General features: G+C 38.1%; 1 protein-coding gene across 2 annotated transcripts in view; it reads left to right on the plus strand.

Annotated features, from left to right (window-relative positions):
* Positions 1–13,983, plus strand: part of ATP6V1H (ATPase H+ transporting V1 subunit H) — a 72,756-nt gene that overhangs the window by 44,094 nt on the left and 14,679 nt on the right. For both annotated transcript variants that reach the window (XM_067553781.1, XM_067553782.1), the window contains exons 12-13: positions 42–143; positions 7,992–8,105. In XM_067553781.1, coding sequence (XP_067409882.1) covers positions 42–143; positions 7,992–8,105 — 216 coding nt within the window. The remainder of the gene's footprint in view (positions 1–41; positions 144–7,991; positions 8,106–13,983) is intronic.

Consider the following 13,983-nt stretch of genomic DNA (forward strand, 5'->3'; position numbering starts at 1 on the left):
GGAGAGAAATTAGCATCTGATTGTGTAAAATCCTATTGTAGAATCCTGACAAAGCTTCTGGAGGTTTCTGATGACCCACAAGTCTTAGCTGTAGCTGCTCATGATGTGGGAGAATATGTACGACACTATCCTCGAGGGAAGCGGTAAGCAAAAAGCTTTCTTTGCCTTTGTGTTTCCTGATGCTTATTGTCAAAATGGCAGAGTAGCCACTTAACCTAATAAACACTATATATGTACAACAAGCACTGCAGTTTTCCCCAACATAATTATGAAATGGGTGATTGGGAATATTAAATAGCTGCTTGATTGTGTCAGCAATAAATTAATTCTCTTATTGGGGCTTTTACTTAGTGAAGAAAATATATCTAAAGGGCTCTTGAAAATTGTTCAGGCATTTAGTAGCTATTATAATCACTTATGTCACTGACCTACTGTATATTTAAGATGTTATCAAAATTTCATTAAAAGCCTCAGAATCTTGGTCTTGCAATAGTCCTGGGTAATCTTTAGTAACAAACCTTGCTGTTCCTTGTGATTAAAACCATTTTGTTCCTTTTGAGCTAAGATTTGTTTCTCATAAAAAATTGCTATGGTGATTCCTGTGATAAATGAAACTACTGTGTTCTGGCATCATACTTTATGTAAAAAGTTCCAATAGAAAATACATAGAAATTTAAATATGCAGAAATACTAAATACCTTACCTGAAACATATAATATTCCTGACACATTATGAAGGCAGACAGACTGTTCGTATTTTATGGCTAACAAATCCAAATGTTTACAATGGTCTGTCAGCAAAGAAATCTAGGGAAGTTACAACCCTGTCACTTAAAAAGAAAGGCATTTCAGCAGGGCCAGATTCAGAATATTGCAATCTCTTGGTAGGTGGGATTTAGATTTCCACAGGATTGCAAGTTACGTGCTGTCAGAGGCTTTTAAAAAAAGACTGTGTTATAGCTGTGTTTATGTAATATTAGAGCACCTTGTTTAGCCACTTTTACTTATCCAGATCTGAGGCACTTGTGGCCTCCATCTAAGAGACTTTGATTGTTTTTGTAGCTCTCATGTCTGCTAGTCCTACTTCACTATAGCAGTTTATTAAAAAAAAAAAAAAAAAAAAAACCCTTAAAAGAAATGATCAGCTGTTGCTGTTCTCCTGATGAGGCTGAAATGAGAAAAATGGAAAATTTTCTAGGTTTGTAATATGACAATTCCTGGCACAGACTAGTGGTGCATCTAGATTGGTGCACTGTCCCTGACTGCCAGTGCAGAAAACCTCATTAAAACATTAGTAATTCATTTCCCTGTGTACTTGTGAGATGGGAATTAGCTGCTGTAATTTTGCCTTTTCGGAACTGCAGATATTTTTAAAGGATAAGAACAAATCAAGTATGTTGACTAGAATCCATGGGGAGTGGCCAGCAGACCTTATATATTGAGCAATGCTGCAGTGTTGGTTGGTTGGCTTACTTGTGATCTGAAAGGAATTTATGATCTTCCATGGATGTTTTAGGAAGAGATGACAATCCATAATGTTGCCTGACAATAGACAAGAGGGTGTGCTCAGTATGTTATACTCCTAGGGTGGGATTTAAAACAGGAACATGTTACTAAACCTTTCCCATAATCCGAAACCATATTGTGTGCACAAATCCATTGCTGAAGTCTTACAGGAGTACTCCAAGTTGCTACCACCACACCCTGCTCGCTATAGCTGTGTCCTTTTGACTTTTTCAGCAGAGCTTCTAACTTTAAAGTGAGAGAGTGCAGGACAATAACCCTGCCGTTCCAGCCATTCATAAACAAACACACAAATATTTTATAATAAAATATTCTTACTTATGAATACTACAAGTACAGTCATGTCTTCTAGGTACAAAAATCTAAACAGGCCAACTCTATTACAAAATACGAACTAAAAAGTCATGCTTTGTTCAGATTTTAAAAACTGGAATAGTAACTAGTTCATTGTAAGGCACATATGGGCTCACCAATGAAATCCTTATTCAATATGACTTCAGTATATTAGCTTTCTTTAAACCAGTGTTTCACTTACAGCTTAATGGTTCATTTCCTCCCATGTTACACTTGGATTTCAGTATAAAGTTATCTAATTTTCATCTAGATGTGGGAATCATATTGGCATTTTGAATTTTCTGTGAATCTTGTGACATTGGAGGAGCTTCACCTGTTCTGAAGAATAGAAGAATTCTATTGTTTTGGAAAAAAAATTAGTTGTTTAAAACTTTTGTCCTTTAGAACTTGGAATCCTTCAAACCTGTAAAGACTGTAGAGCTTAAATATTTAGAAGCTAAAATTCCTTCAGTTATAAGTTGCAGAGAGCTAGAATTATAGTCTGGCTATTGATGTTCCCTTCTCTTGTTTATCTAAGAACAATGTTCATTAGACTAGACATTTTTTCTCTTTCTTTTAGTTTGGTTATTTCAGAATACTATGTTAGTTTAAAATTTAGAAATTATGGTTCAGATCCTCAGCTGGTATAAATGGTGTAGCTCCATTAAAATCAATGGAACTACTTGGATGACTTATACCACCAGAGGATATGGCTATATATTTAAAAGTAATTGCATGTAACCCAACTTACTAGGGTTCCTATAGTCAGTCTAATACAAATGCATGCTCAGTGTCTCATACTTGTGTCTGTCAGTGGGGATCAGAGGGACCCCCCACATTCTCCTGCAAACCTTTCTTCTGTCAGGAGAAGGAAGAGGCTGGGAACAGGTTCCTAACCCTCTGGATGTTTAAAGACGTCACTGTGTGTCATTGTACAAGGTGTGCACTTGTGACTCAGCTGAGATCTACCAGCCTGGTTCTTATAGGATGAGTAACACATTGAGCAGCCTCTTCTTTAACTCCTAAGGTTGGGGAACATCTTGAGGAACACCCCTCTGACCTCTGCCTGGTCTTGCACATGCAGTGTGGTACATTTTAATGCCTTCTGCTGGCAATTCAGGCTTCTTTCTCTTTGCACACACTACTGCTTAGCTCCTTCGCTCACAACAAAAGTCATTCCCTGTGACCTGTCAGCTAGCTGGTTTCCTTTATCTAGCTTTGAGGGAGAAAGAAGTAGAAGAAGGGGAGAGGAGTGTAAACAAACAAAAAAACAACCCCCAAACAAATCAAAACTACCTGAGGTGGTCATGAATTTGAGTAGGAAATTCTTTGAAGTTGTTTCCTACTGTAGCTGTTGCTTTTTAAACTTATGTTTCTGTGTTAAGGCAATCACCTAACATCATGCATAGTAATACAAAATATTGCATATATACAAATAGGCGAGGTTACTTAATTTAGGAACAATAATAATGGATTTCCTGACCCTTTAAATTCTCAGCCCCAATGTTGCTCTATTGTAGACTTTGTCACCTGGCATACTCAGCATTATTTGTGATGAGGGAATTTTAGTTTTTCTTTTTGACCTGGGAGACCGAGTGCTTTTGAGCTTAACGTCCTCTTTTCTCCACCTCTTCGCACTTCAGTGTCTTATAAAAGTCAAAAGCCCTAGAATGTGAACAAGATATTGGTTGTATTTCACAGCTTTGTTTTGTGTATATTTTTTTCTCTTGGGAAGGTGGGAGGGAGGCCTCAAGCAGGAATAAAGTTTTTATGAACCTACTGTGCTATTAAGAATTTTTAGTATTCATGTTGAGGACTTGGACAGATAAACAGTGTGTCTTAGAAACTTTGTACAAGGTAAATGCTATCTTAAAATTATGTAAAATAACATTTTGCATAATGTTCCTTGGTGTTTCATATACTGTTATGGCCAAGTTAGAAAGTGTGATGTGGGTGAAGGTGGTGATCTACAATAATGCCATATTTTGTTGTTGCCTAGCTTAAAAGTAATTGTGCTGCTCATCAGTTACAAATTATTCAGCGGTTATTCAAGTATAAATAGGGTAGTCACAGTATAAAATTTCTCATGTGAGGTTGACAGTATCATGCTACAAGTTAATATGTAAAAAATAAATGAGTGCATCCCTAATCTCTTCATAGGATATTGCTCTTAAATGCTTTTCTAAGGCATGTGAGAGCAATATGCAATTAAAAAATATATATATACACCTCATTAATAAGCTAGCCATTCACTTTATATGCTAATATACTGAGGAGATTTGGAGAGGGACAATTGGCAAACTGCAATGCTGAATTTAAACAACTGTCTAGACTCTACATCTCCAGTGTACAGTATAGGTAGATATTTCCTTCCCTTCATTGTTTTTGTGAGGATTGGCAGAGGGAATGGGACATAAAAGGGCATGGCAGAGATGTTGGGGATATTATTTATTTTTGGGATATTGGAGTGTCTGGGAAGAGAGGTTTCTGTTGGTTTGATTGGAACATGTGTTTGGAGTGGGGGTTAGCAGAGAGTAGTTACTGCTATTGGCTTGCAAATTGGGACTGTAGGCTGGTGTGGAAGGGGAATGGGGTTTGGGAGTGCAGTGGATGGCAGAGAGATTGGGATTATACAGAGGATTGAGAGGAAATTGTGTTGGAGGAAGCTAGATTGAAATCCTGGATTTGGTGAGGAAAATGCTGATTGATTGAGTGACAATGAGATACGAGTATGAAATATGCTTGCTTAAGTGACTTAATTTATATATTTGTACGCACTTGTAAATTTAGAGCAACTGTAGAAATCTGCCTTTCTGAAGTCCCAATCCAACTAGCTTCTCCACAAAGGCAAATCTTACACCTGTGAGGCGTTCCATTGACTTCAATGGTTATTACCTACACAGAGAAGCTTACAGGATCAAGGCCTTGGAATGTGGCTTGGAAAAAGTGTACATAGCTTCTCATACAGCACATGAAGTTGTCTGCGTATATTAGCACTAGGACTGCAAGTACCAGGTTGTATTAGCATAGAACTGGAGTGTTTGCACAGAAATTGGTATAGAAGTGACAGAAATGTGGATGACATTTGTGAGGTGTGTAACAGAGAAGAATTGTTTTAGTCTCTGCCAGCAGATGATGCACTCTGCTGGCTGCTTCTGTTGTGTTCAGGCATATAGTTTATGGATCCGATAAGAATTGGAAGGTGCAGACGGTTTTGAAGCAAGTGAGGCACACACCTTCAATAGGTGTTAAAGTTCAGAAAATATTTTCCTCTTATTTGGGTTAAATGTCATGTCCAATTTTTATTTCCATATGCCATTCCCTGTCAGACACTAGGAGATGCTAAATCTGAATGGATTGTAAATTTGCTGGCGGAGAGACACTCTTGCTACTTGTTTGTATACCATGTGGCTCAATGCAGCCCTGATTGGGGCCTCAGAGTACATCTACACTGCAGTCAAACACCCACAGCTGGCCCCTGTGGCTTGGGCTGCGGGGCTGTACAATTGCAGTGTAGATGTTTGGGCTTGGGCTGGAGCCCAGCCTCTGGGATCTTACAAAGAGGGGAGAGTCCCAGAGCCTGGGCTGCAGCCTGAGCCAGGGTTTCTACACTGCAATTTTATAGTCCTGTGAGCCCAAGTAATCTGACATGGCCCAACTGCAGGTGTTTGATTTCAGTGTGGACATACAGAGTACTACTACTTCACACAAATAATGATGAAAGGGAGACAGCGAGTTGGGTATCAACATATAAAAGACATGGTTTCTCCAAACAATTCACTCCAGTAAATATTGGACAAGATGACGCCCTGCCAGACCCCTCATGCCAGAGGTCTAAAGCAATGCAGACTACTTTAAAACATTAGATGAGTAAAATACACCATCTGTGGCTAATCAAATTACTTGTTCTCGTCACACAGTTTTAAAGTACACTAAAGAAATATTAAACGACAACATGCAGATGTAACAATTTCCAGATCATTTTCAATTGGAAGTCTTGAGCAGTGGCCAATACCAGCTTAATTATCCACATATAAAATGATGACATGACAAATGTTGATGATTTAGGATCACTGATTTTTGAACAATGTTTGTTGCTGTTTCCAAAGATTCTTGCAGAATTAAAATGCTAGAGCAAAATGTATTGTAAATGAAAACTGGCAGCGTTAAGAAATAGAATCTACTGTCTGCATTTTTAAAATGGAGAATATAATAAAGGATGTGCTCCATTTTGTCTGTTACTTAAATGCACACACCTGGTTTCTCAAGGATGCAGGAATAGTAATGAGATTTCATGATAAACAGGTTTTAAAAATTTTTCCCATAAGATCTATCAAAAATAAGTGGTCTGGAGGCTAAGCACCTTGAATCTGTTAATCCATGGAAACAATCAATACTGTTGATGCATTAGAATATAAGAATGGCCATACTGGGCCAGACCAGTGGTCCATCTAGTTGAGTATCCTGTCTTCTGACAGTGGCAAATATCAGGTGTTTCAGAGGGAATGAATAAATCGCCTGTCGCCCATTTCCCAGCTTCCGGGAAACAGAGACTAGGGACACTTCAGAGCATGGTTTTGCTTTCCTGTCCATTCTGGCTAATAACCATTGATGGACCTATCCTCCATGAACTTATCTGGTTCTTTCTTGAACCTGTTATAATCTTGGCCTTCACAACATCCTCTGGCAAAGAGTTCCACAGCTTGACTATGCGATGTGTGAAAAAATACTTTCTTTCTGTTGATTTTAAACCTGCTGCCTATTAATTTCATTTGGTGACCCCCCTTGCTTTTGTGTTATGAGAAGGCGTAAATAATGTTTCCTTATTTACTTTCTCCACACCAGTCATGATTTTATAGACCTCTATCATATCTCCCCTTAGTCATCTCTTTTCCAAGCTGAAAAGTCCCAGGTCTTATTACTCTCTCCTCATATGGAAACTGTTCCATACCTCTAATAATTTTTGTTTCCCTTTTCTGTAACTTTTCCAGTTCCAATATCTTTTTTGAAATGAGGCGACCACATCTGCATGCAATGCTTAAAATGCAAGTGTAGCATGGATTTATAAAGAGGCAATATATTTTCTGTCTTCTTATCTATCCCCTTCCTAGTGATTCCCAACATTCTGTTGCTTTTTTGACTGCAGCTGCACATTGAGTGGATGTTTTCAGAAAATTATCCACAATGACTCCATGATCTCTTTCTTGAGTGCTAAAAGCTAATTTAGACCCCATCATTTTACATGTATAGTTGGGATTGTTTTCCAGTGTGCATTTATCAACATTGAATTTCATCTGCTATTTTGTTGCCCAGTCACCTAGTTTTGTGAGATCCTTTTGTAACTTCGCAGTTTGCTTTGGACTTTCCTATCTGGAGTAGTTTTGTATCATCTGCAATTTTTGCCACCTCACTGTTTACCCCTTTTCCCAGATCATTTATGAATGTTGAACTGTACTGGTTCCAGTACAGACCCCTGGGGGACACCACTATTTACCTCTCTCCATTCTGCAAACTGACCATTTATTCCTATCCTTTGTTTCCTCTCTTTTAACCTGTTACTGATCCAGGAGAGGACCTTCCCTCCTACCCCATGACTGCTTACTTTGCTTAAGAGCCTTTCGTGAGGGACCTTGTCTGGAAATCTAAGTACACCATATCCACTGGATCACCCTTGTCCACATGCTTGTTGATTTCCCCCCCCCCCCCCCCCCCAAAAAAAAAAAAAAAAAAAAGAATTCTAGTAGTTTGGTGAAGCATGATCTCCATTTCCAAAAACCATATTGATTCTTCCCCAACAAATCATATTCATTTATGTCTCTGATAATTCTGTTCTTTACTATAGTTTCAGCCAATTTGTCTGGTATTGAAGTTTGGCTTACCAGCCTGTAATTGCCGGGATGGCCTCTGGAGTCTTTTTTTTTTTTTTTTTTTTTTTTAAATTGGCATCACATTAGCTATCCTCCAGTCATCTGGTACAGAACCTGATTTAAATGATAGGTTACATACCAGAGTTAGTAGTTCTGCAATTTCACATTTGAGTTCTTTCAGCACTCTTGGGTGAATACCATCTGGTCCTGATATCTGGAATGGAATGTAAGTAATTGCAAGACATTTTAAAATGTGTGTCTTTTTCAGAGTGATTGAGCAGCTTGGTGGTAAACAGCTAGTAATGAACCATATGCATCATGAGGACCAGCAAGTTCGCTATAATGCCCTACTGGCCGTACAGAAGCTGATGGTTCACAACTGGTATGTGAAAACTTACTTTGATATTATCTGTGAGAATCCAGGATTACAGATTTTTTTGAACAATGATACTTTTTAGTTGAAATATTTATCGCTCTGTAATGTGATAATGAAATGACAATTCCGATGAACCCACTGTTTAAAATTCTACAAGCAATGGTGCTGCTATGAAAAATAAACACTTTGGCTTCTATTTCCTTCCTGCTTTTGTGCTAATTGAATAAAGTAATCTGATTTTCAAGGGTTCAGTGGAACACATCCCTCAATTATGCTTAAGCACTAAAATTTAAATGTTTCATGATGGTCATATTCCATAATCGATGCAGTGTAATCAGAGTTTACAAAATGTTATCTAAATATGTGTAAATCAGAATGGGTTTCGCAGGTTCTCTAACAAATTTACTTGAATTTCACATTATGGTGTTTTACAATTTCACTTAGGTATCCTGTGGAAATTGATAGTCCCAACACTCACTCAATCTTTGTATGTCTTACAAAGTGCATGCAAATGTGTTTTTCTTCTGGAATGATGTTCCTTCATTGCTCTCCAATTCTTAAAATACAAGGTTTGCAGTGAAATGTCCGTAAACAAACCTACATTGACAAGTATGTCTGAATGATGGAAGATTTTTTTTTACAGTAAGTTTTTATTCAAGATTCCAATGTGGAATTTATAAACGGAGATAAGAGGACATGGGTTTTACATGATGAAATATACATGTCCATTGTCCTTAAAATTTGTCTAAAACTTTGACCATAAATGAGTATTTCTCTGTTCTGCCATTTGAGAGACTTGAGTTCAGTTCTAAGGCCTGACTATTAGGAGCTGTGAGTTCTGTGGTGTTAATCATGTTAATTAGAGTCACTCACTAATGCCTTTTCCCGAATTATTTAAGAAATGGCATTTGACAGATTTAGAAGAGAATACCATTTAGTGTTGTGCTCTTTGGCTGGCTGGTGGTAGTGAACAAAATCCTTCCCTAGTGCTAGGAACTTGCTGTTGCTGTAGAAACAGTTGGGAGAAGTTTTCCTTCCTCTTTGTAGTGAGGAAAGCAGGGCATGTCCTATGGATCAAGTATTTACTCTGTGTTTGAAACAACCTCCCAAAGTGGCAATATTTTAAAACATTTGCCACTTTATGTTCAAAACCCTTTTCATGCCTATTCAAATCAGCTATGTACACTGTGAACTGTAATCAAATGTTCTCATAGGAAAATGTGACTTTCACTTTCTTATGCAGGTTATGCATGCAAGATAAAATAATCAATCTGTAACTTGTTAAACTGGATAGAAAACTTATATATAAAGGATATTTTTCTTAGGGCTTTCTTCCCATTTGAAACAACTCCTAGCTTTCATGACAAATAAATGAGATCTTTCATAAGACATCATTTTTTTCAAATCATGTTAGCAGTCCTGAAAAAACAAATCTAAAACGGTATTGTAAAGCAGGTAGAAAGCAGTGTAAATGTTGTATTTCAGCCTGTTTAGTAAATGCAAGCATGTTGAAATGTTGACTAGACTAGATTACTCACAAATGGCTTGGATAAAGTGCAATAAAAGTAGAAGCTGGAATGCTATGTCTCAGCAGTATAATAGAAAAGAAGTATTGTGAAACAAACGTATTTTATTATGGTTTAAATTGCATGTTTAAATTCAGTCTATTTTGAGCACCCCATGCTTTGGAAGTGCTTATGACTGTGCATGGGGTTTTGAGACTGAGGTAATGCAGTTTAAGAAGTTAAGCACTGATAATGCTAATAGTGTGGAGGTGGAAAGGAGGTGTTCAGAGATGCTAGGAAGAGATTTTTAAGCTAACTATGCATTTCTGTAGTGACAGGCTAATAACGTGTATTAAAAGACCATAAAAACCAATATTATGTAATTAACCATATAAAACAATTTTTCACTGGTACACACTCTTTTCAGCCCTCGAATATTGTTTTGTTATAATCCTCCTTCCTCCTCTTCCTCTATCACACACTATCATCCTTTATCTCCTACAGTGAGATTATAAATGTAAGTAAAATACTGTACAAATCAGAAGGAATATTCACTGTGTAAGAAGGGCTTGAGTAAAGGAACATTGATTTCTGAGCACATACAGATAGACTAAATGATTGGTCTGACAGGTGGGTGATGTGTATATTCTTTATGCTGTCAATGCACTTCACAGTTTAATGGCAGTAAATGTCACTCTACTTATCACATATACTGGGGATGTGCTATTCTGGGTCATTGCAAATGTATTTGGGTTTCATAACGAGGCTATCACTGTACATGTTTAGAGATGGAAAGACTCATAGTCCATCTCTGCTAAAGGGAGACCGTTTCATTTTGCACTTTTGGTGGTGTCTTGTCAAATCTAATCACAAATACTCAAAACAAGGGGGTTTCCACCACTGTTCTTTGCAGACTGTTCCACAGACAAATAGCTGTCATTGTCAGGAAAAGCTTTCCCAGATATGTATCCTGACTTTTCCTATTCTTAAATTCGGATCATTTCTGTCAGCTACACCCTTTTAGCTATCCTAGATTCCCCTCTTTCCTTGGTGTTTACACACTTCTAAGTGTTTTGTATTGATTGTAACCGCTTAGCCAAATTGAATTTATTGCATATTACCACTTAGTCAAATTGCACTCTTAAGGCCTACTTTTACCTTCAGATGTGTGCAGAACTCCCACTTGAATGGGATTAGCATGTTCATGCTGGGCACAGTGGGATGGCAAATGTGTTTCTAAATTACCTTCCTGCTTTCCACAATAAGGAAGCTGCTCTAGTTTATTCCAGCTGGAGTAGATTCTTAAGAACCCAGGATAGCTAGAGCAATAATTGCCCCATATGTAGGGGAAGGAGAGCAATGGTGGTATAGAAATGGAGCAGCACAAAGAGGATCTGCTCCATAGTGTGTACCCAGAATTTACAGTTGGCTTCTTGAAATCAAATCATGCAGATGAGACTCTCACAGGCTGGACCTTTAAGAGTCAATACCCTATTGCTTCTGATTTTCCTTGTAAGGGGAAGGTGAGAGAACTGAGTGCTCCACTAGAAGCTATAATTTTTTTGGTTTTTTTTTTGTTTTTTTGTTTTGTTTTGTTTTTTGAATGGAGTACATTTTGATTACTGGCGTGGAGGTGGATGGTTGGTTGGTTGGTTATTTTGGAGGTTCAAGTTCAATTTTGCCAATACATAAATTACCCAATAATCATGAGCAATCTCCTCAGGCCTCATTCCTCTGTGATCCTATTCTGCTGTGTCTGGGAGAGCAGTCCAGGTATGTTAGTTTTTTTTGTTTTTTTCCCTTTACGTGATGAAATTCTAGTAATTTGTGTTAAGGAAATGCATTTTCCTCCTTTAGACTACTCCAGTTAAATCTCTGGAATCTGATATGTGATATCTGCATGGCAGAACCAGTGTGGTCCCCTTCCAAATCTTGACAGGAAGGAGCTCTGCAGCCCTGGGCTGAAGCTTGGTGCTACTGATTAAAAAATGTCCAATATGCAGAAGACTAATAAATCAGAGTAGTAGGTGAAATGCTTTTTGAAATTACTTGAGTGAATAACCTACCTGAGTGTTACAAGGTTCTGATTACACTTTAGTAATCTGTCCTACCAAGTCACCTAACCACCGAAGAAGGAATCTTAATCAGGGAGAGGTATGGTAGGAGTTGACTTCCTGCTTAAAACAGTGATATTTCTGAAGCTTCTAAATCACACTTCAAATTTAGTTAACTTCTAAACAGTTTGAATAGTTTATTTACAACTTGGTTGGCTTTTGGTTACTAAAGGATTTTAAGAGAAGCAAAAGCAAACTCATAGGTGTTCTAGTTAAAGAAAGACAAAAGTTAGTCTTGTGCCCAAGTGGCTATACATTGTCATTTTTCAGACAAGTCATGTTAGCCAAGTTGTTTTGAGCTGAGTTTGCATTTTAAAAGAATCATGCAGTGATGTAGCAGATAGTCAAGGCAATTCTTTAGAATTCTAATCTTAGAATCATTTAATGTGTGTAAAATGACAGGTGAAAGCAGGGATGAGCTGACTTTCTTGAAAGTGAATGTGTTTGTGAAAGGTGCCCGGCTGACAGTATTGGAAGTAGAAGTCTGCTGTCCTCCGGAGGGGGCGGGGAAGTATAGCATGGAAAGTGACAGTGCATATTTTTCCACACTGCCATTTTACTTTGTGCCTTAACTGTGTTCCAGAGAGGGACCATCTTTCTCTACCAATATCTGTGCCTATGTTCTGGCAGGATATTCCCTCCATTTAAGGAGGCCAAGGGCTAGTAATAGGAATCTAATGTCAGTTGCAACTGTGTTTTTATGATGTAGACCTGTATTAAAAAATATCAGAGCATTAACTTCCTAAATTACAGCTGTTTTCAGATATTAGTTCAAAAAATCAGTAAACATGATCACTTGCTTGATGGATTCAGCATCATGCCTTTCCTGTACCTCAAGGCATAAAACCATATTTTAAGATCTATGAACTATAAGGAGACCACAGACCAGCAGATTCAAAGAAGAAAGGATCTGGCCACCAAGAAATTGGAGGGGGAGGGGGAGAGGGGGAGGTTTTGCAGTTCGTAACCACCAGAGGCAAGAGGTCACAGCTCCATTCTATGTGACTGGAGACAGATGAAGATAGGTAGAAAGTGGCCGCACAGCTAGAAGTTTCCAATCAATATCTGGTAGTCAACATGGAAATTGTGGAAGATATGTCTCAAGAGATATGGGATGCACCTGTGGATGGCAGATTGATCCAACCTGTAAGAAAATCAAGCTTGCCCACAGAGTTCTCCAACCATCCAAGGAAGGCAGGTGATCTTTGAATATTCAGGAGAATTGAAAACATTCTGCAAGGGAGAGGTGGACAATGGGATGGTGTGCTGTTCTCCTGAAGCCAAGACACAAGGCATCGCTCGAGATTGGATAGGTTTCTGAAGTCAATGAGCAAGGATCCATTGTTGATGGTTCATATCGACATTAATGATACTGCATCACAGGATATCTCGCAGATAATAGATGACTTCAGGGAACTTGGAAGCATGTTGAAGAAGAAGAATGTCTATGTGAACTTTGTGGAGATCCTTCCTGTCCCATAAGTGAAAGAAGAAAGATCTGGGAGTGGACTGCTGGCTAGGTAAGTGGTATAGGGTGCAGAGCTTTGGCTTTGTTGACATTGGTTCACTTTCCAGGGGAAAAGGGGTCTGTACAAATTAGATGGCCCTCCACCTCAGTAGAATGGGAACTAATCCCCTTGAACAGGCTGGATCGAGTAGTCAGGACAGCGTTAAACTAATAACAAAAAAAGAAGGGTAAAAAGAGGGACGATAAGAACACTAATTTAGCCCAAAATCGAGATGTTGAGAACAAAATTAATCGAGCATCCAAAGGACATGAAGAGGAGAAATTCTTTAATTACCCATATACCAGTGCTAGGAGCCTGGGTAACAAACAGGAGAAATTGGAATTGCTCATTTATGAGCAAAAATTAGCTCTAGTTGGCGTACTGAAACCAAGTGAGATGACTTGCATGATGGAATGTTCAAATCACTGGTTATAATCTATTTAGGATGGATCGAGTGGGCAAAAGGAGAGTGGTAATGGCAGTGGCGTTACTTGTTTCAGAGTCATGATAACCCAGAAGAAAATTATCTTGAATGTCCTAACAAATGGAAGAAAGGGGAAGTTGATAGTAATGCATACAGATCAGAAGCTAGGAAATGTAGAAAATTGATAAAGGAAGCAAAGTAAGGAGAAATCTATGGTCATCAGAGTTGAGAAAAATAAAGAGGAGTTTTTTAAATGTATTAGGAACAAAAAGAACCTTGACAGTATCCATTACAATATGGAAATGGAACAATTATCAATAATAATGGAGAAAA

The sequence above is a fragment of the Emydura macquarii genome, unplaced genomic scaffold (genome assembly GCF_026122565.2).
Source record: "Emydura macquarii macquarii isolate MOO-44397 ecotype Brisbane River unplaced genomic scaffold, CSIRO-AGI_Emac_v2 contig_1477, whole genome shotgun sequence".
NCBI classification, from domain to species: domain Eukaryota; kingdom Metazoa; phylum Chordata; order Testudines; family Chelidae; genus Emydura; species Emydura macquarii.